The 24,011-nt window shown below is 40.1% G+C and overlaps 1 protein-coding gene and 1 pseudogene across 4 annotated transcripts in view; one reads left to right on the top strand and one right to left on the bottom strand.

The window, feature by feature from the left end:
* fhod3b (formin homology 2 domain containing 3b) overlaps nt 1-17,764 on the bottom strand; it is an 86,791-nt gene extending 69,027 nt beyond the window's left edge. For 2 of the 4 annotated variants that reach the window (XM_040116765.1, XM_040116768.1), the window contains exons 1-3: nt 17,213-17,764; nt 10,947-11,053; nt 4,498-4,562 (exon numbers count right to left, since the gene is read on the bottom strand). In XM_040116765.1, the coding sequence (XP_039972699.1) occupies nt 4,498-4,562; nt 10,947-11,053; nt 17,213-17,377 (337 nt within the window). In that variant the 5' untranslated portion in view covers nt 17,378-17,764. The remainder of the gene's footprint in view (nt 1-4,497; nt 4,563-10,946; nt 11,054-17,212) is intronic. The other 2 variants (XM_040116767.1, XM_040116766.1) reach the window with 1 other exon arrangement.
* Nucleotides 17,735-22,834, top strand: LOC120783972 (annotated as a pseudogene).
* The last annotated feature ends 1,177 nt before the right edge of the window (nt 22,835-24,011 follow it).

Genomic DNA, 24,011 nt, shown 5'->3' on the forward strand with positions numbered 1-24,011 from the left:
ATGCATGTTTTCAATTATTTCCCACTTGCTTGGCACTGTCTGGTCACAGAGACATGACTTAAGTGCTTTAATGTGACTCCAAAGTGTGGTGCAATTCTGACGAATCCTCTGTATGCAGATACTCTGACATTGACTAAGGACGGAGCTATAATATTTTTATTATTACTCAGATAAGAATGTCACATAAATGTATGAATAGATTTGTGATATTTTCCCTTAATTAATTTTAGCTGATGCAGAGATCTGGATATGGCCGATAAACTGGGATATAGTTAACTCTCTTGGCGCTTTGCAAAATAAAAGCAGACATTTCTAGTTGATCTATTTAATAGGCAGGTTAACTACTGGAATTGTTTTTTATGTGTGCTCACAAAAGTGCAGATGGTTTAGTACAGATTTGGCACGGTGTGTGGAAAAGACACTGTGGTTGGGAGCACCACAATAACCTGCAGGTGATGTTGTCATCTTAGGTCAATGTGCTGAATTCAGACACAGACACACATATATAATAATGCATTAATTAGATAAATAAGCAGTGAAAAGCCTACACTTGTGACATTGTATATTTCCATACAATTATGTTGTGCAAGGAATTTATCTTCCAAAATGGTTTGCAGAGGGATAATCGTAGAGAATTTACAGCTCCATCGTCTTCCATTTGAGTTTTCAGTTGTCAAACTGAAGATCAAAACTACCAATTTAAAAACATTATAGCACAAAAGAGAAACACAAGTCAGCAGTGGTCACAATGAATCATGTCCTGAGCCTGGATTATAAGAGGTTGTAAAAGACAAGGCAGATAATCCACTAAGAATGTGTCACCATTGATTACAGCTGTCAGTCCTCAAGCGGGATCAATGTGTTGACAGATGAACTTGTTCTTAGAGGGGAATACCAACAAATTTCCACTTTCAAATGTATGATTTCTACATTGGTAAATAATTACTACGTTCTATAAATCAAAAAAAAAAAAAAAATTCCATACAACGCACTAATCTGTGAGGTGTGACTGATATACAGCTGTCTCCACATAAAAACTTTTGAATATGTAGGACAGTTACAGAGTTCAAGATGATTTTCAGGGGATCAAGGAGAATTTTCTGTATTGCAGTTGACTGAGTTACCACATCAAATGTTAGTCCTGCTTTACATACATTTCATTAATTGCTAGACGTGCAGCTTTTGACTGTACATCTGTGTGAACTCTACTCATTTTAGAGTTTTTACTTTGCAAGAGTTGCTGATGATTACAAAACATACTATATGTGAAATTTGTGAATTCTTAACTTGGTATCCCCACTGAAACATTCTGCAGCCCACACTCTCTCTGTTTTCAAACTATCCATACCATCACATCGAGACAACTCGGGCAACCTCAAGAAAAAAAATGGCACATATAAAGAGGACCTACTCTACACAGTAGACAACCCTAAAATGAGCACAAGGCTGCTTTAATCAGGCCCTCGCTACCACATCTAGTCCACCAACAACAATAACAGCCCAACAATATAAACAGGCTTTGGCCAATGCTGACACACAGAGAGAGACGAGCTGAGTTTATTTTCTAAATCCCAGGCTGTTGCACTGGTCAAACAAATGTAAACAAAGATCAAACCCTCACCACTACTGGTTATCTAATGACAAAAACACATCCATTAAAAAATCATTTTCTTTTTTATCCCTCAAAGGATTAAGCCACACATCATGTAATACTGTATAACATGCATATAGACCAATATGCAAAGGCCTTCATGTTACCCCGATATAGTGGCATTCATCACATCTATCATTTGGGAACACTGATTTTGCCTTTTGAGGTCCAGGAAAGCTCATACTGGAAGCCACTATGGACAAATATAGGGCTATATCTGAACTAAAGGTTAGTGGTTATAAAACAGGTCAGGCTAATGATGCTACGCTCTTTGCAGAACACCCATAGATAAACCTTTGTGTAGTGCCTGACAGGCACTTTTAGTACACAAAAAAAGCCTGGATTGCCTCACTGTGTGATTACAGCAAATGGCTGTGCCAGAGGTGGATCGGTAAAAAAACGGTTAATAAACCATTAGCTCTTTGGATTAGCACTTCCCTTCCTCCACTGACTTTGCTGCAAAGATTTCCAAATGGTCCAACGCAGAGCCATACGTATGTGAGAGCTAATGACTATGATTAGGGAAGCCTGGATTAGGTCTTGCTGTGGTTCATGACACATGGACAGTGGCACACAGACGCACACATACACACAGGCAGACAAACTGAAAGTTAGCCCTGTGATGTGTAAATTTGAAGAAAAACCATAAAATAAATAACCTAAACAGAGTTATGTACAACTTCATTAAAAGTTGAAATAGATGCAGTGGATTTTCCACAAAATAGTGCTAAATGAGTCCGATTACAATCACGACTGTAACCAACTCATCACTCATGTTCACGGAGGGGCCTCTGGGGTAAACAAAATATCTTAACAACGTGAATGTGCTCATTAAGCACCCAATCTTCGGTGAGGATACATTAAAAATGGGAGGTTTTATTCAGCACTAAACCAGTCATATCCAAATAGCACTGGTAGGGAATCAGAAAATCACAGTGGTCTAGCCACTCTGCTGTCTCTGTACGTTTTGTACTGACTATTCTCCAAAAGCAATTTATTGTTAGAGAGTGCAGCTTTTTTTCATTGCATAACATCTCTCATTATAGAAAGACAAAAGACTGTGGCAGTAAGGGGGGGCTCCTCTTTGGGGCCATTTTGGTCTTTATGAACTGACAGCAGGAAAATGCTCAATCCCTTAATACGCAGCAAGTGCAAGCCTAAAGAATACCACGCCATTTGTCTTTGGAAGACTAACGAATTATCTCCCATGTAAGTAATTCTGCACTCGTGGGGCTACAAGGTAAGCCCTCAAGTCAGATAAAATTAGGCTCAAATGTCTGGACAAGTTACAGTAACAGTGACCACCTCGCCTAGAGGAAACAAATCCGCCAGCCATGTGGGCAGCCACTGAGGAAGACTAGTGAAGGGCAACAGGTGGCTGTCAACTTAGAGAGAGAGAGGGTCATCATCCACTTAGAGAAGAGCAGCAAGTCTGTCTGTCACTCCCCAGGCTCCCCTAAGCTAAGCCAAGCAGCAGCAGGAGAAGAGAATAAGGTAAAGCCAGTCTAAAGTAGCGTGTGGACAAGGTTCAGCCAAATATTCACAAGTACAGCCAAGTACAGTCTTTTACATCAGGCAAATACTGGAAATGTCTTTTTGCTATCCAGTATTCTAAAATCAGGGAGCCTCACACAGCAATATTATTAACAATAGGAATTTAGGTTTTTAAAACCTGTTTATACAGTATAATAACTAGTAGGTTTAATGTATCAGTTAGATAATTATAGTTTCAAGAGCATCAAAGAAAAATCCTCTTGACATCAACATGTACAAACTAGACCTTATCAGGTTCAAGTAAAAGCTGTCTTTGTCATTTCTTGTGTGTCTCACCAATAGTTCAATGAGCTGTCAAACAGAACAATCTCAATAAAAGATCCACTGGAATTTTCAAACCTTTCCATTACACATCATGCATCAGTAGCATGAATAAATAACCAGATATGACTATCGGAGATAGTTCTCAGATCATAGTGACTTCATTAAAATGAAAAACGTCTGGGCCTTTGGTTGACTTCTACTGCGCTAAAGAAAAACGACCAAATTTAAAATCTGACAATCTACAACCTAATAGCTTTTCCAGGCATTGGGTTATTTTTGCACTTAAAGTCTGTGGAGGAAACCCGTGTGTCTTTGTGTGAGAATGTGCGCTTCTCCACGTTATGCTACTTACAACCATAGTGCCCTTTAAGTCTCTGGCAAGTTGGTTTACAAGGGCTGGTTTTCATTTCTTCCATTGCACATGCATTAAACAAGGTAGCAGAATAATTAACATCCATTTATCATTTGCATTTTTGCCAAAAAGTTGTGGGAGATTTAAGCCTAAAACAGGAACTTGTGCCAAAATTTGACGAACTACGTAGCAGTTCGTAAAAGCTCAGCCAGTTAGCATCCTCAGATTAATCAAAAGCCAACCTCTGATAAGCACTTTGTGTGTATGTCTGCACGCATGCCACGTGCATGCGTCTTTGCATATGTTTTCACTCAGCTCTTTGTGCTAGTCCCCCTCACATTACACATTACATTAAGACACCAGGAGGCCCAATAAAACAAAGTGACAGAACACAGTAACTCGTAAAATGTTTTCAGTCTCTGCTCTGTGCCAGTGCTCTGTTTTCAGAGCGTTGTTGAAATGCTGTTAATTCTCACTCAAATTAAAATTCTATGCCATTTCCCAAAACTGCCACTGTGCAAGTTCAACAAGGACCTTAATAAAATAATCCACTGGTAATAGGGGTCATTAAAGCCCATACCTCACTGGTGATATAGACTGAGGAAGACAAATTAACCACTATAAAGTGAGATGTGATGAATACACAGTTTAGATTACAATACGGTTTATTACTCACCAATGCAGGCATGAACTCTGACTGATAGCTGTGTTCGAAGAATAATGCTGTGTTTCTTGCCTCTCCTGTGAAGACAAATGGAGAGAAAGAGAAATGTTATGTGAACATTAGGACCGCTGTGATTATTTCAATTTGTACGCATGTGTGTGCATACATGCTTTTGTGTTTCTGTGCGGGTAGTGCACACACACACAACTGTATCAAGATAAAGAAACAGAATGTCTCTGAATCTAAGTCAGCCATCAATTTGCCAGAGGCAGACAAGTGCTGACAAGAAAATTTAGCTGAACGGCTACTGTGCAAAGGTGCAAAATGATCCTCAAGCTAAATTCTTTTTCAACAAATTACAGTCTTATCCAAACCCTTTAATATTTGCCTTTTGAGCACAACAGGGAACAGGTTGCTGAATAGTACCAGGGAAAGGTCTCCATTGGTGAAAACAAAAGGACGGGAGCAAGTCAGAGGGCAACTCCGCCCCCTGTGTTAATGGAGATATGCCAAGACCCTATCACCATCCTGTCAACTGCTTACAATGTCTGAATGACAATCCCAAACAAAGATGGCAACAATGCACCTCAATTCTATTAAATTGTGAAAGTGAATGTGATAACAGTGTAGTTTGTTGTCATACAAAGGATAATTTGCCTACTTAGAAGGGCAGCCTCTTATGTGTATTGAGTCTGAAGTCAAAAAAATGTGCTGTTCTAAAGGATAAAGCAAATAGTGTCAACAAATCCCATGAAAGGACCAAAACCAACAATGCCTTAGTGGGTATTTACCTGTACAGGATAGTGCACGCGGGCCTGACTAAAAATAAACTACATTCCTCATATTCATGGTAAAGAAGGAACAAGTCACCATGTGCAAGAGTGTGGCTCACTGATGTGTTTTTAATAGTTTTTGACCAACAATGGCGCTCTATGGCAGGAATCAGCCAAGCGTTTATTAGCCAGTCATAATAAAACATTTCGGCCTGTGTTTGCATCCCAAAAGTAAACAAACCTACAATTTACAATTTAGTTTTAGTGTCATCTCAATTAATTTTACAGAGAAAGCACATTCCAATCCAGTGTTTTGAATTTTCGTGGTGGGGCCAGCCTTTTGTTTACAAATTGAATCATAGATTGTGCCTTTAACCACCCGAGTAGCATACAAACAAACCCAGCAGACACAACTTGGGACAAGAGCACAGCAGGTAGTGTCGTGCAACACCCCCCTCCTAATTCAGCTCTCTGACAAATGGGCTTTTATGCCGCCTGCACAAAGGCTGTGTGATTGTTCAGACTGGCACAGTGCCAGCAACAGACTGTCCCTGTCAGTGACAATAAGGCAGCAATGAGAGAAAAAGCCTATCCACACAGAAGGCAGATCATACTACTGCTTCACCATACATAAGAAGCATTACTGCATAAATGCTTCACAATCCAGAAAGACAGACATACTGACATGTTTCCTGCCCCGACCAGTCAGTGGGAGACTGAACCGATATGCACACAAGCAGATTACATAGCGGGGGATGTCTGTATATGCTCACTCTTTATCAAATATAATATCCAGCAACAAGCAGAGGTGACACAGGAGTAACATCTGTCAACATGGGCCTTCTCTGGTGAGATGAGATGGTAAACAGAAACTTAATCCTCTGTGATGCTGTTGAAGTAAATGGGTAACCAGAGCCATTTTGTCACGAACGTCTGCTTTCTCTCTGCTTGGCTGCAACAGTATCCCTGTGCTTAACCAAGACCTGAGGCTAGGCAGGCCAACATGCTCATTATCAAATTAAACAGACGTGCATGGAATATATAAGTGAGGTTTTCAGACCCCCCTCACCAATTAAACATGAAAATTGGACAGTCCCCACAGACAGTGCTGCAGGCTTGTAAAAGGTGGGGCCCAAAGTTTCAGAAATAATCATAACTGTAAAGAATGTCAGCCAAATAACAAATTGGCGACATGTTGGGCTATAATACCTACTGAATGCCTTGGTCCTCTTTTGGTCTTATGTTCTTCTGTGCCAGAATGTTCTGGTTTCTTCCAGTGGTGGTACTGTATAATTATGTTAAGCCAAGCTCCTATTAAATCTGATCCATCATGTGAAATATCATGCTTCTGAAATACCACAGTTGCTACCATTTGAATAACCATGACTATTTTTTAATAATGTCATGAAATGAATAAGCTTGACCATTACCGAAAACAATTGCTTCTTACTTACATCTTACTTCCTCACCATTAGCCAAGGCAACTGGTCAAAATGAGATTGCTTTATAAAAGATTAACTGAAAACATATGGCCATTTTTATTCAGTCTGCACATGAAGAGAAGGAGAGGACAATAAACCTTTTATCAACAGAGCAAATCTCATATTTATCACCATCACTTTGCCTATCAAAAGTTACATACAGGAATGCAGCTGTGGATACTGAACAACTGTACCTGCCAATTATATACCCCACATTATTTTGTTGTACAGCACCCTTATCAAGCTCTGTCTTAATCCTAATACCCAGAGCAGCAGCAACTGGACCAGTGGGTGCCTGCCAGCTCCATCCTCTGTGGCTTTATCTAAGGCAGCATTATTGGCCCTGTTTATAAAACAACACAAAATGTGTACCCACAGAAAGTGAACGCACATACTTGGAATACAGTAAAGCCAGTACTTCCCCTTGAAGACCAATTAATCCCAGACAAGAGGCCCCACAGAGGTCTACTGACTCAGCACTTCTTGGTGAACACCCATGCTCAAGAAACTCCTGCCTTTTTTTGTGTGGAGGGAGCCGCAGTGCCCGAGTGAGCCAGGTGGGGCTGATGAATGAGCCTACGACTATCTACAGGGTTAATTTCCCTCTGAGGGGCTGCTTCACTAACCATTGACCGGGTCTCACACTCAGACACACACATAACCAAATACACATACACACTGAACAATCGGCAAGCAATTCTATTCTGTTAATAATACCCTTAAATTGCTCTGCAAACACAGAGGGTACAACTGGTGTTTTATTTCCTTCCTTGACGTTTAAACTGTACTGCGTTTGACAATTCCTCTGGTTCTTTTCAAATGTGCTTTTTCTCCACAAATGAAAATCTTGTGTGCTGTGAGAGTCCACAATACAATGTCCAAGTGGGTCAGAAAAAAATGAAAATAATGAAAGCAGAGCTGTCCTATGAGAGATGAAAGGATAAGATGAGAAACTCTGAATAGTTGAGGCCTACAGAGCAAGAAGAGTTGGATTTTAATATGTTTGACTTCTAACTTGTTGTCGAATACATCAAGGACACGCAATAAAACCAAGAGACGCATATTCAGCACAAAATTGTTGGCCTGTAGATGTGTATTGCATGTAACATGGCAGTGAAATATTAAAAAGTGCCGTCTTTTGTGCTGTGTGTCAGCTACTCATTTCACATGCTGAATCAATTATGCAGTCATTAACAGCACTTCATGTTATCTTCTAAAGACAAGCAGTGAACATGTCCTTGAAGACTTACTTTACTACTCATCTGCCAATCAATGTCACATATTTGGGCAAAAACAACATCACGTCCAACAATCAAGTCCACACATGAGTTCAATACAACATTTTTCCGACAACATCTGACCCAAATTCCCCCAGAAATGGTCCAACAGGCTCCCGCTCTTCAATCCATGTAATCCACAAAAATATTCAGGGACTATAAATGTCTGTAAGCACAGGTCAGGCCATCCGATCCTAACTATGTCCCACAGACTCCATCTCGTCTCAGGGTTACGAATGCAGGAAATTGTGTGTAGGGGGTCAATCAATCTATCACAGCTAGAAACCTCAATGACATGCTGAAGACCTAAAAGTGTGCAGATATGTAGGAGCAAATGTCTGGGCTGTATGGTCAGTTTATGACTTGAAGTGAGACTGTATCAGAGATGGGACAGGGGATTTATGAGTCACAATCTCCTATAGCTGAGCTTCATAACACAGTGTGGAAGTGATTATGGCCCTTAAGCTCCCGTGACATGGATATCTCCTGGCGCTGCAGCGCTCTGTCAGTGGATCATACTTTAATCTGATTGTAAAGACACTAGGTATGACACAGGCGCCTCAGGAATGTAACCTGTCATTAATATCAATTACAGATGGATTCAATGACCAATGATCAGGAGAGTTCAGGCACTCAGGCAGTGTATGAATATAGTACAATTCTCTTTCCAAAAGGTAGGTGGCTGGGCTTAAAGCAAAAATAATGAAAGCACCATTTCAAAGCTTGTTAACTGGAGGTAGTGGAGGGGTGTTACTTTGACATCAACTCATAAAATTCATAAACAACAAACAAACTTGGAAATATACAAATTCTTTTTCTATAAGTTAAATGTTTTGGAGTTGGAGACTGCTGTTGACAGATCTGTTATGCAGTAAAAGGAGAGTTAAGACAAAAACAACATAAGTAAAAAGGTAAAGGTGAAAATGCCCCATCAGACTTTTTGTAAGCTCAATAATCATCACATCAACCACACCAAGTATTGTGGGGTGTAATCCTGGGCATATGAGCACCATAAAAAGCCAGCGATCATAACTGGCCTATTTTTACAAAATAATTGGCTAACCACCTTCACCCCCAGTCTCCTCAGACAACACTGTGTGGGTTTAATGACACACATCCATACCAGCTTGCGCCAGCTGGCACGACACAAGCCCTGGCAGGCTCGCTCTTCGCCGAGAGAAGAAGTGGACCACTTTAACCTCACAGCTCTCAATAGCCTCCCATAAGCTCCTAACAATTTCAGATGGAACTGGGAAAGGACAGCTCTCTCAACGTCCAATAGAAACACCAAGCCAGAGAGCAGCTTATGAATTCCAAGTTAGACAAATAAATCCATACAAGTTTGTGGTCTAGCCAACCAGGAACTCTCATGCCAACCTTTGGTTTGTGACCATCTAAAGTGGGCGGCACACGAATGATATATCAACATACTCCACAGTACATGAAAAAACATATGGAGTCAATAAAGTAACTGGGCAAAGAAGTGTATGAAACTGAAATGAAACTAACACAATTATAAACCTTTCTCTTCCTTATCCAGGTCTAGGAGTTATGTCAAGACAGAGCCTCATTTAACTTTGTATTACAAGGAAACAATACAGCTAAATTAGAAACTGAGACTTGTATGATAAAGGGTATACAATTGCAGTTTGGCCACTTCTAATGAGAGCACTGAGGTAACATTCAATAAAGATGAGGGGGAATTACTCATGAGACGTGTCTACACATCATAAGTGGTTTAGATGACATCACTCTTGCAACTCAGCCAGGGAGGCCAGGTATTTTAAGGGACATGACTGGATGAATGCCATGGAAACTTTACATTTACTGTACACTGAGACATTTCGTTTGTTACAAAAAGAAAACAAGGCTATGAATACGACTATAAAAATTCAAAAAAATGTTCAAACTCTGAGTTCCTACTATACGACCACATCAACATCACATGTTTCAAAAGGCATGTCTTTAAAAAATACACCAAATATAGTGCTTTAGTGACAGCTTCTGCTGACTTGTACACAGACAAAATGATCTATCCAGGTTCAGCGAGATTGCTGAGACATATGGTGACTGACTGACACATTGAAATTTGTGTAGATAGTATTATTACTATATTTAAAATTCCAATTCAATATTTTTCCTCTAAACTCTCAAAGTGCTGAGAGGCTTTTGATATGGAGAGTCCCTCGAGTGAGGTAAAACTCGTCCCCTCAGTTCTTCAACAGACCAAACCACCTCCTGAGAGCAGCTTTTGGGCAGGAGAGCTCAATCAGCTGAGGCCGGAGAGGGGATTATTTCACAAATTCATCCTGGAACAAAATGGGTATCATTATGATTCAAATCACTGTAATAGAATCAAATTATACAGGATATTAATACATATCCCCATGGCCAAGGATTTAAAGACTGTATCTTTTCCCTCTTATCTTGCCTGAATTTATATGTCTCTCTCTTGAAAAACAGTAATCACATCGTTCTGATTATGTCTGACTGTTAGAGCAGAGAAACATTTGAGTTGTTTTTAAAAGCCAGATTGTTGTAATCAAAAACTTTTAAGTCACTTACTCTTGAATAATACAATTTACTTTCATGTTTTAGTTCAACAGCGTGAACAATCTAGTCCTGGACAATCAGAGTCTGGCAAGTACTGTACATTATCCACCTGATAGGCACTGCCAGTCCCTCGTGTGTTTTCAATCCAAGCTGCTCTGGCACAAGTCCCAGCAGCACCTTTTGAAGTGCAAGGAATATATGACCAACTTTTCATAGAGGTATCTAAATGTATTTCAATTTTTAACTTTAGTGCAGTAATGGAGAGTTTTGTTTTGTTTTTTTCTTCATGTCAGCATGTTGTGTACATGCAATTGTTTGCTTTTGAAGTTTGGTGATAGTGAAGGCAAAGAGAGAGACAGAGGTGACTGTTCTCTTACCCTCCTTCCTCCTGAAATCCCTCCAGTTCATCTCTCTGCTCTGCCAGGGTAGACTCCAAGTCCAGGTAGCTTCCATTATGAGACAGCTGAAGGGCACAGTCATCAGGCTAAACAGAGAGAAGACACAGTTAAAGACTGATTAGTCTTCAGTGCTCCGAAGATCCTACCATTAACACTCAACATGCAAAAAGAAAGCTTAACAGTAAGTAAGTAGGAGATGTTTTCGGCCATTTGGAAGCCTAGTTGTATAGAAAACATAACAACTTTGTTCTTTTTATGGGTCACTGGCCAAATGCGCAGTGTATTTTAGGTTTATGTCTAGTCTGCAATGGACCATAGAAAGTTCTTTTATCAACTGCTGTCAACACTCTACAATGACAAGCTGTGCAAGGTTGGAGAGAAGTCATGCAGATTTGGAGCAGCTTGGCAGTCTGGTGCCTCTTATCTCCCTGCACCCTTTGTCTGATAAACTATTATCATGCAAGATGATTTTGCAGAGGAGGTATGATTTGTCTGGTTTTGAATGGTTGTCATCAGCTGACTCTGGTCAAGGAGATGAAGAACGAGCGTGTCTGTTCACTTGTCTGGTTGACCTCCAAATTGGAGATATTAACCTATTTATATTCAGTGTCTGTCAGCTCTGCAGGACAGCAGCTCCAACAGTGAAGGAGAGGACAGGAAAACACATACCATTACAGGAGGGCAAACATATGACTTAAGTTGAGAGAGTGGCACTGTTCTGTTCCATCAACAGCCAGGGTGTGTAAATCAACAACATACTACACAGTCCACAAATATACTGAAACCAATAAATTTGTTTTTTCTTGTTAGCACACTTTGAGGGCTTTGTAGGGTAGAAAGGCTGTGATACACTTGCCTAAATTAGTATTTACCTATCTAAAATGAGGGGTCTGCAAGACTTTGTTTTTCTCTTAAAAGAAGAGCAACACATGCAAAAATATATATATCATGTGAAACCATGTGTTTTTTAAAATTAGACCAGTTATTGCCAGGTCTGATGCAGTTCAATTTCCCCCAACATATGACAGTAACTGAGTAATTGAACGTGAAGGAAAAAAGGCTGGCAAAAATATTATGGGTTTGATGGCTTTGATCTGTTCAGCCACTCTGTTTGTATTACTGCACTACAACACTCAAGGACTGTGTTATATTTAAGAACTGAAACAAAACATGTGGTTGCTTAGGATAACTCTCTGTCTCTCCCGAACTCTCTCTCTGACTCTGAGATGTCTTGTTTGCTTTCCATGCATGGTATACCAGACGATTATTGGTAATATAATAGCTGTAAGAATTAAAGGGCTGAAAATCTTCATTTTGAGAGGACACCAGAGATGAGCAAAGCATGAGGCAAACGCAGTAAACATGCACCCAAAACTTTAATTGCTCAAGAAATCCTATTGTTTTTAAGACTGTGACAAGTCTTATTTAAGGTTGTTGTTGATGTTCTTACAGTGAGGCAGACAGAGATTGAAAGAGAAAGAGATAGAAAGAAAGGGAGACAGGTAGACAGAGCAGAAACCAAAAAGAACAAAGCTGTACTGTACAAAGAGAGGGGAGGCAAGCATGTAGTTCTACAGATTACAGGACAGATTTCGGAGTGACAGGAAATTCAGACATAAGGGCCAAAGTCAGGCCTACTATTTTTATGCATATGGACTGACATGCCTCTGCAAATAAATGGTGTGACAGTAATATGAATTGTAGCATGAAGGAGAAGTCACACTAAATCAGATATGTTGACCAGTGGTTAGGCCCTACACCACCACATAACGTGTAAGACACTAAACTAAGGAAAACTTTTTACATTGAATGTCTGTTTTTTTCCCCACCAGGGGTCTCCCAAATGTCTGAATCAAAAATATGCACAATTTAAGTCAGGACTCCTTCTTTGTCACTGCTTATTCTAACACTACACTTCTTCTTCTTCTGTTTATTTCAAATGAAATGCTGTTGCTGCTACTGCCAGCAGAAAATATACCACTTAATATCCCTAGAAAAAAATATTTTGCAAGCGTAAAAGCTTTCATGACCTGGGTAAATATGCAGTCAATTCCTGAACAATAATCTTTCTTATTTCTGTTCAGTTCATTATTTTAGAATTTTTTACTCTTTGTATATTTTATAGTTCTTTAAATCATACTTTAAGTACTGTTGAAGTTCACAGGTTGGATAAAAGGGCAAAAAAAAAAATAAAGGTTTGTTTTCTTTCAGATTTACGCTCTGTATCACAACCTGAAATGGACAAAACATAGGGCTGAATTTGCAGCTGTAGCCAGTAATTAGCTGTGGAACTGTGGAACCAAGAAATGCATTACCACACACAAAGTTTTGACTAACAGACCAAAAGACAAAAGGCAGGAAAGTCTAAGTGAACTATACAAGTCTGTCCATTAATTAATTCCTATTTGTACGTCCATCTACTCATCCGTCTAACCATTCATCCATCCTCTAACCGGTGCCACTTTAGGTTCTCATTATATAATCAACATGGATTAATGATTACAGATCCTGCCATCGGGTTGATGCACCTAAATGGCCCTTAATCCAGGAACAGTGCTACGAGATTAGCAATAGCACAGGCTTCCTTAGCTGTCCCCCGCCCAGGACTTGAACCCACGGTGGCCCTGTGAGGGCCAAGTCAAGACAAGTAACCACAAGGGCTCTGCTCACACACAGAGGTCTGGCCTCTCCCTTCAACCACCATACTGTGGTCCACTGACCGGGGAGGCAGTTAAGGCAGAAGAGACTAAAAATAAACACTATGCAATTTCCAATTTAAATCTGCTATCTCACTCCAAATTTCTTTGTCTTCCACAAAGGAAAGGCGTCTGGAATGAGATAGCATATACTGTGGGAAACTTGCACATTTGAAACTCACAATAACCTAATAATAACAACAAAACTGTCTTGTGCATAGTTTTGTGCAAATGTTAACCCTGTGTTAGACAACTGTAAACATTTTTTTTCTGTAAACTACACCGGACTCTAAATCAAACGAGGAATTACAGTAAGCCACTTTAAAAGCTTTGAGTTTGTTTGATAAAGGTGAGGATGGTATTTGAGGTGTTCCTCTGAAGGCAAGGGATTTAAAACAAATTAAAACACACTTGATGCATGAAAGAGAAACCACAACAGTGATCTTAAAAAAAACATCCTGTCAAACATGCAGAGGATGAGTCTGTCCGAGGATGCTGCATTCTTCTGAAAGGAGCCCTCTGCTAAGACAACCCTCCAAAATGCAGAGACCGGTAAAACCTCAACTCTGCATAACAATGTGTAAAAGAATTCAAAGGAGGTCTGACAGGCATGAACGAGGAACCTGTATTTTACAGCATTTAACATAACTTCTCATTATGGGACTCTGTAATTTCTTAAGAAAAAATGCAGGAAAACAACCGGCCCAAAAATTGAAATTGGTAAAGTGAGAGTTCATTCTCCAAGACTTAGCCACATTTTCCCTCCCTTGAATTCTGCTTTGCAAACTGATGCAAGGCCTCAAGGCCACCGAGACACAAACTACAAAGCACTGACGGAGGAGAAAGCACATGAAGGACTGCTGATTTATTGATTTGTGCTAACAAAAACTGTAGATTTGGAATAACTCCAACAGAATTTGAACAGCAAATGGCTGAGTCAGATGGTGAGCCACTAGTTATAATTTCCTTTTACAGTAGCAAAAGAAAAGCTTGTTTAAAGATGAGATGCTTAAGCTTTACTATGTGTGGGTGAATATTGGTGTCTTTACCACCAATGCTCTATTACAAAGAAGTGTTTGAATTTCTATGCAAGCTTTCAGATTATTTAACAGTACTACTGCAATAACACAATACAATACATTAGATACTACATTATGATACATGGTGGCACGACATTTTCAAAAAGGCCACAGGGTGAAAAACTGATTTCAAATTAGGTCTGCTGCCCTAACAAAGCTGTTGTTGCAACACAACAGGCGTTTATAGTTTGACTCCTTGTTGCTTTCATATTTAAAATCTGCATAACGGCTTTTGATGCTTAAAACTCACAAACAGTTACTCCTAATTGATGTTTGAGGCGGTAAAGCGGCACAGCCAAAGTGTCATCCCATGTACAACCCAGTCCAACACACAAGTACAGTATAAATAACAACCACACTGACAAACAAACACAAACACACACACACACACACACACACACACACACACACACACACACACACACACACACACACACACACACACACACACACACACACACAGATCTTCCCTCTTAAAACTTTAGACTGAAACTGACAGGAACAGCCCAGAGACAGCATATGCTAGCTGTTTTGACTCCCTCGGCACCATGTGTTAGCAGCGTGCTATTTATACCAGGTCAACATGCACCATAGTGACAGAGCTCAAAGACAACAGGTTTGTTGTCGCAGGTCATTACAGAGTCATACCAAAGTCACTTCTTTAAATTTCTGAGGGTGTGAATCAGAGAACTTGTTGCTCAAATGTGGTGTCCTGCCATCAACCTGAGTGTTACTTTTTATGAAAAGTACAAGGGATGCTCCCTTAAGTTATTGCTAACCACTAATGCCCATGTGACCAAATCTCACTAACCAAGCGCTGCAGAGCCTACCACTGGTACTCCCTCTCTGTCTAGTTTGCGGTCCAGCTGGCCTACTGCTAAACTGAGCCCAGTCGACTGTGCAAAGCACATCAGCTCTTTGTTTGTGTTCTTAATTCTGCCCGCTTCCCTCTCTTCTCTCAAACAGTGGAAAGCGTTTCCATCCCATCCTGCTGGTCAGGCTGAGTGGGCTGCAGAATGGGAGCCAGGCTTGTGGTGATCCACAGCATCCTGAGGCTTCCATGACTTATCTTACCAGCTCTACTCAAACAAGATGGAGTACCTCTGATCTGACAGAATGAAGAAAGACCCAAATTAACTTTCTATTTACGCAACTTCCGGACCAGACTAAGATTAATGTTCAATGAAAGACTCAACCTCAGATGCTATGGCCCCTTTTCTTTGTTTAAATTTAAAGGACAGTAGATGAGGTCTTTAGGAAATGTGTTTGGTTGCACATGGTCTAATCAGAAGAGAGAAACAAGCATTTCAGAAGATATAGCCTTGAGAGGTCTCCAGAAGAAAAAAAAAAATTGAAAATGGGCTATATGTTTACATTATTTGTCACTGGCTTTCTTTTGGGAAACTTAAACAGGGCAATTACACCATACCAAAGAGGAACATTCAGTTATTTTGAGCTGCTTAAAGCTGGCTGTGCAGTTGTGGATCTTGGGAAGGCCAACATTTGCAACCAAAACAATGTGTACTGTTTCACCTTCTCAAAGATTTAGGAATAAATAAAGACTGACATGATCCAGCTGAGCAAACACAACAATGTGGAGGTACACTAGAATGCATTCTTATCCTGAGATGGTTTCTAATTCAAATCCCCAGATCTAGGACAATCCGGGGCATGAATTACCCTCTTCCATCTCTCAACAACTGACCAACTGGCCATTTGACCCCACCTATTCTAACTGGGGCTGCGTAGTGACAATAGCAGAAGTGGTTTCTTACATGGACTTCAAGCCTGTCCATTCATGATACCACAAATGCAAAGTATGTTATTTTCCATTAAGGTTAGTTTTCTTCAGCTCCTTCATAGTTAAGACAAGAAGAATCCAACTAAAAGTTGAGGGATGGTTACATTTTTTTAAATGAAGTCAAACAATCATTATTAATACATTCAGTGTACCAGCTTCACATTCTCTATTCCCTTGTTTTTTTTATTTATTTTCTCTTACACAAAATAACTGTCACAAAACTTTGCCAGATTTTTGAAAGGTCTCCCAAAGTCTAGAAAATGAATAGTAAGAAAAGCAGGTCAAACTGAAAGGGGATTAGTGTTGTGGTTGAGGTAAAAATTAACAGATGCCTGCCTCCCCACAGCCAAATAATAGGTGTCTACTCCACTCCAGTATCACCTAAAGCAACCAATTGTTCAACAGTGTCATAGTATAGGCCTATCATACCTACATATTAAATGCAATAGCTGTTTAATGTATACTGATGCCGCATCAACATCCCATACCAGCAAAATGCTTCAAGTCACTTACTCAACAAATGGTCCATTAGGTTTGTTTGGTAGTAACCCCATCAACGCATCCAAGCTAATCATTAATTTAGAATTTCGTAGGCGTGAACTTTTCACCAGTCATGTAAAGAAACGAGAACAAATACAACATCGAGAAACTAAGAAGTATACTGCATACCTTCTGTGGAGATTTGAGCAGCCTGTGGACTCCAGCAATCTGATTTATCAGAGGAATATCTTCCCTGAAAGTGAAGAGAGGTGGTCTGGTGGGCTCGGGGAAATTGGTGCTGTTAAATGGATCAGTATCATCTAAGAACTGTACCCTGCATATAAACGTAGCCATGGTGTATCCATGCAAGGCGATTTTAGATGATCAAAATAGTGGATGCGACACAGCCCGTGACAGACGCGCAAGCCCCGGGGCCAGCGAGCTACCGGCAGGTCCTCTGCAGTAGCAAAACCCTGCACCCTCTGTTATCCTTGGACCTTCTCCATTCGCTTCACGCAGCGCAGAGGACTCAGGACAGTGAACACAACACTCCAAAAGTAAAGATCCAGGGTACCTCCTTGAGATATACGGTTAGTCAGAGCGATGTGGAAATGAGCGGGGCGGCGGTATCCAAGGGCATAGCGGGCGGTTGAGGTGCTGAGGCAGACTGCGGACGGGACTGCTACACTTGGCGCCTGGTCTGTGAGGGCGATGGGAAGCGGCTCCCTCCTCAAGCACAGTCCCTGCCAGGGAGACGCGGCGGCCAGACCTCAGCCGGGCCGACACAGCTCGTTTTACAGGCGCAATGGCGGCCTCGAGTGGCGAAAGAGCAGAGTGCATAGAACACACTGCACTGAAGCTGGCGGGACGCCCTGACAACCTGCAACAACACGGTCCATAGGGACCTGGAGAGATTCCCACTTTGTATCGCAGTGAGAAAAAGCGAATTATTGGCTACTAGGGGGAAGATGGTAAAGAAACTAAACTCAGTCGAATGATGTAAGAAATACTCGTTCAGCATGCACAATATATGCGTGGCCGTGCGTCCTGCAGGTCAAGCGGATCCTGGGTGACTGGGGTTGGTCTTATCGCACCAGCCGCGACCCCAGAACGGTGTGTCTGGTGCGAGGGGACACACAACACCAGAGGGCGTTTGGCGAAACAGGTTAACTGTGTCAGATTTTTTTTTCCCACCACGCCTGACCGTGTGATCCCCTCACAAGTGTTACCCCATGGCCGACGGTGGACGGGAACGATTGAAACTGGGAGACAGTGATCCGCGACTTCACACGAATGTGGGCCGTGGGCGTAAAGTAAAGGGGGGGCTACCTTCCCTATTCCCAAGCCATTGGCGGTTTTAGTCTCTTTAAAGTGGTGCTGAAGCACACCTAAATTTAATATCAGCTCCCCCAAATACTAACACTACTTGTTATTCTTATATTCTGAAATCATTTCATCCAGTATTCTTTATAGAGTCATGATCCTACACACTCCGATGCAGTAGGTGGCAACACGCACCTTTAACACTGGTAGGCTGCCACACCAGTAAAACCAAAGGAGAGTAAGAACAAGAAGGTGAAGTTGGTGAACGTGCTGGCGCAGATGTTAAAACACGAGCGAGCTGAAACTCTAGCGAATGAAACCGCTGGATTTTCTGACAGAGAACGTGGGGTCGAATTGGTTGTCATTTACTGTGACTTAAAAAGTGCCTGGTTATAGTTCAACGGTGTGAATGGTGTCAAAGAACTTTAGCTGACAAAGTTCGCTTTTGCTTACGTTATCAATTAATTCCTCTTGTTAATTTATTAATTCTGTTTGGTCGCTATGTTTGCCTTTTGGTTGACAGCACAAAGAAGGTTAGTGGAGGATTGATAGGGAGAGAAGGGGCGAGAGAGAGAGAGAGTAAGAACCAGATGACAAAGTGGACAGATAGTCAAGACCAAAGACCTATAATGCCAAGGCAGCTTCTGTTTTGTCCACATTCATTGCAGTGGACTCCACAATGATTTCACATGTGGATTCTTCCCAACCTCCTCTTACATTTATTTACATCACAAATACCGATTGTTTGCTTTATCTATTATCAGATTGTCATTTTTCTAGATGATTACAATTTTTTGTGTGTGATTTGCAGTGCAAAGAGGGAGAGAGGAGGATGGCGAGAGGGAGGAAAGAGAGAGACAGGAAGAGCAAAAAGAACCAGGTGAGAAAATGGACAGGTAGTCGAGACCACATAGTTATAATGGTGGACTGTCCCTAATGGTGGACTGAAACAATGTTTTGTACATATCTCCTCATATCGGATTTGCTATAACTTGATCTTTGACTTACTTTGTTAAGTTCTGGTCATTATGATTGAGTCTTTGCCCCAGGTTCCATTAACTAACTGAGGGTCCTCTCTAAAACAGGTGCATTATATTGAAATCTGTGAACATTCATTTTGAACCATCATTATTATACATTACAGACCACCCAGCTAATTAGGTTGCCTCTGAAGGTAACATTGTGTATCTAGTTGAACTGAGGTTTGCCAAGTTCAAGGGGTTGAATACTTTTGCAAGCAGCATATTCCATTTTTCATTTTCTTAAAAAATATTTTGTGTAAAACTCATGTTACTTACTAGTAATTCATTAAAAGTATTATTGTTTTCTATTAAAATATCATATAGAAAAATATTAATGTATTAATTGTTATTCAGTGAAATGAGTGATTTAGTAGGGGATTGAACACTTTTGCAAAGCACTGAATGCATGTCACATTTCCATTTGGTGCTGAGCCCCCTAAAGGTCTGATCCTAGAGTTGCCCCTATTCCAGCCACCTACTTGCGGTGCCGTTGCTTGGACCACACCAATCTTCACACTTGGCCTTCATTTTGACGTCAACTACACACCTGTAAAGTTTCGTGAATGTCTCTTGCACGGTCGTGAGACTATTGTGGTGTCAAAATCTGTCAACCAAACGACAGAGAGACAGACAGACAGACACCTGCCAAAGTTTTCAAAACTGCCTGTGTGGTAGTTCCCCCTACAGTAGGTGTCTCCAGGACCACATTTTGCCATCTCACACACACCCACACACACACACAGACTCATAAGGTGAAAACACTACCAGCCAGACTGTCCCAGCTGGTAAAAATGTAACAACATTAACTGGTTGAATTGAGCTGTTAAACAGAGGCTGAAAGTTTTTCAGTTTATGCAAAAGTGGCAAAGTGAGTTCAGAAATATGACATAATGTGATATCGATGTAGAGTTTAAACAAGAGCTTAAGTTGGAAAGTATCTGTTGCATGAAAACCCAAAATAAAGGCAGGCAATTTGTAATTTTACAGTGAACAACACCAGAATACCTAAGGTCATTGGAAGATATAAAGGGTTGGATAGAAACCAGAGGATCTGCAACCTTTGTAATGACAATCGCTTGTGAGATTAGTATCATATTTAGTATCAATGTAAGAATCTAAACATAATGAAATATAGAGAGACGTATTTGCCAAAGTATTATTTAAACTGCCCATCTAGGTTTAAATTAAGAATTGCAATCAGATAAGCAAAAAGTCATTTGTAAACTAGTTGCCTTTTTGAAGAATTTCCTTCCTTTTTTTAAGTAACATTTTTTTCTACTTAAGCCATGCCATGTGCCATCGTTTTGTTATTATTGTACATAAATAATAGTCACATAAATAGATGTCTTGTGCATGCGACATGAAATGCATGTTTAACACTGACACACACACTGTAGATACATAAAGTAGATGGTAGATAGACAAAGAGCTAGAGTAGATACCTAGCTGGAAACCAGAACATTACTTTGAACGTATTGCATCCATGTCAGTATCTCTGACAATCAGTCTTTACTACAAAACCATTATTGCCTGGATTCTGTGGTATTTCTTCAACTCATTTCAAGAGTCTCTGCCTTGGAGCTGATGTCCCATGAATGCCAATTTATCTGGTAGTGCTGCAACAAGTACTCTACTCCCTCAGAAAGAAAAGTGATATCAGAAACTCTTAATTTTAGTTGTTAAATGCTGTCAGGATTTATCTCAGCGTGTGAGAGGAGCTCCCCCGCAGATTATTTCTGGTACAGGGAGACCCTGAACACAACTCTATCGATTGATGAGGATGGTGGGTTGCAGTGGTGGATATGTTATGCCATGCTTGTGTGTGGTCTCTGCTCTATCTCTGCATCATTCCTGGGATTGAGACCACTGGAAAGGTACAGTGCATTGCTTCCTACAGTCTTAGAGGAGATTTTTCATTCAGCTAAACAATAATGATGTGAATATCTAATTTTCCTGAGGCTGTGTATGTGACTTCAACCCTCCCCTATGTGGTGCTGACAATATTTCTGATCCGTGGACTGACCCTGAAAGGCTCTTTCAATGGAGTAAAGTTTCTCTTCACGCCAGATGTAAGTTGCATTTTTAAAATGATTTTAGCAATCACACTGTCTCCCTGCAGATAACAAACCAGAATGCATTGAATACCAATTTATTCTAATATGTTTTAATGCTTTGTGGCAATTAAGGGGATAAAATTTTATACAGACATATTTTTAGCCAAGATTAATCATATTTCATATATTTATTTTTTAATAACCCCATTTTTATCCGTTTTATCAGAATATACCTTAACCCTAATTCCTCATGAGAGGTACCATATAAAGCCATAATTTTCTAACATACTAATTCTTCCAGTTAACAGAGCTGGCAAAGCCATCAACATGGTTCGATCCGAGTGCTCATGTTTTGTATTCCTTTTCATGGCTTTTGGTGGTCTCATTTCCTTCTCTAACTACAACTTAGTGCAGTAAGTTTGACATCTTTTTTAAGCCCACGTCATTTAAAGTAACAGGTATATGCACTGTACTTTAAATAAAAATAAATTTTTGTCCTTAGTAACAGCTGTGAGCAGGATGCAGTGTCCATCTCTATCATCAATGGTATGACCTCTGTCTATGCTGCAACTACTGTTTACACCATTAATGGCTTCAGAGCAACATTTGAGGATTGTCTCTCAGGGTAGATTATGTCTTTTTTTCTTAATTATACATTTTGACAGCTAATATACAATATTTTTTTTCCTCAGCAATGCATCAACTGTGATAACCTCTTAAACCTAATGAATTTTTGGTTTCAGAAACATCATAGCATTACTAAATGTCTTTGATCCTACCGATGGCAACATCATTAACAGCAACTACAATCAGGTTCTTCAGCGTCTTAATGAAACATACTCTGAGGTTATTTGAAAGCTGGATCTGAAAAACTGCAACTTGAATACATTCTCAGTGAGGAAAGATTTCAGCAGGTCTGAGTAAGATTATTTATGCACCAGGACAGCAGCTTCAATTTTTAGTGGAAAATTAACATTATTTTCAAATGATGCATATAATAATTTGCTCTTACACTTTACTGTGTTTTGGCCTAGGGAGTTGAAGGAGCTGGTTTAGCCTTCATTGTGTTCGATGAGGCTATCACCAAGATGCCCATCTCACCGGTGTGGGCCGTCCTTTTCTTAATACTGCTCTCCTGTCTTGGCCTGTCTCCTATGTTCGGTAACATTGCTTTCTGCGAAATTGTCTCAGTGGTATACATATATTGGATGGAAAGGTAATATTAAAATACAAACACTGTTTAATAAATTCTCTTTATATCTTTTAAAATCATGTTGTGCATTGATGCTGTTCTTAATGTCTAGTGTTTTTTAATGCTGTGTGGGAAAACTAACAAAAATAAGTTCTGACCTATAACACAATAAAAGCTAGTGTATATAAACCTGTCATGATTTATCTTATGCAGGATGTGACCATTATAATAGTTTTGATAGCTCTGCATTGTTACTTGTATTTGTAGATTGGGGTCAGTTATTCTTCAATTTATCTACTTCAGTGGTGGTAACCAAATGCCTTTTTTATACCATCCCAAACCTGGAAATTTCATATTATTAAATTTCAAATTACCACCGGTGGAAAGCAACAGCAATGTTTACTCTTGTTGTGCTTCTATTTCTATCACTTCTTTGCTTCAACTGAAGTTAGCAATCTCATCAGCTAGCCCTGGCCCAATGGGCTGGTCTCGTCTCTCTCCGATAGTGAGTTACTGTAGCATCCAGTCTGCCCTGATGAAGAAGCACAGCTCAGAGTGCATATTATAACCTTTTGTCTTGTAAACGCAATGATGGCTGAAGCTCTTGGCAAGTGCCGCCTGCACCTGGCAAGAAACCATAATCGGTGGCAGACTAAACTTAAATATAGCACCTTTAAGTATGATTTGACAGCTATAGTCTACCATGGGATCAAACAGTAAGAATATGAGACTGGGAGGTTCTGCCCCAGAAGGAAGCTGGCTTGGAGCCATGTAATGAAGGTTTACCTTTCTGTCGAAGTGGAGTCACTGTTGTGACGTGTTAAGAGTGTGGAGTGTTTCAGAAGTGAATTAAATATTGATTAAATCAGATGCACATTGTTATTTTTAATTCCCTTGTTTCTGCATTCACCTCTAATTTGTAAGGTGAATTACGCTATGTTTCCTTTATGACTGTACTCTGTGTTTTCTGATTATCAATAAGGAATAATAGATACGACTGATGAATATGATACAGAAGTTTGTGCAAAGCATGAGTAGTTTTTTTTTTTGTGACTACATTTGATAAGGAATTCCATAATGTTTTTAAATGCAGTGTAAGTGGTATTTGATTATTTCTGCTGACTGAAGTAAGACTGTGCAAATATCAGTAATATAAACTGTATCTCGTAAGTAATTAATAAGGTATGAGTACTATCACAGATTTAATCCCTGGGTTCCTTATTTATACTACTTTGTATTACAATCAACTGGCTCTGTTATCAGCATCATACACTGCCACTTTACACATAGACTTTTTATTAAACAAACGAGCCACACTGTTCCCACAGCTTCAAGAGTCAACAAGAAATACAAGGCTGATAAAACACACTTCACGCCCTCTTCTCCTGATATAAACG

Source organism: Xiphias gladius, chromosome 22 (genome assembly GCF_016859285.1).
Source record: "Xiphias gladius isolate SHS-SW01 ecotype Sanya breed wild chromosome 22, ASM1685928v1, whole genome shotgun sequence".
NCBI classification, from domain to species: Eukaryota; Metazoa; Chordata; class Actinopteri; order Istiophoriformes; family Xiphiidae; genus Xiphias; species Xiphias gladius.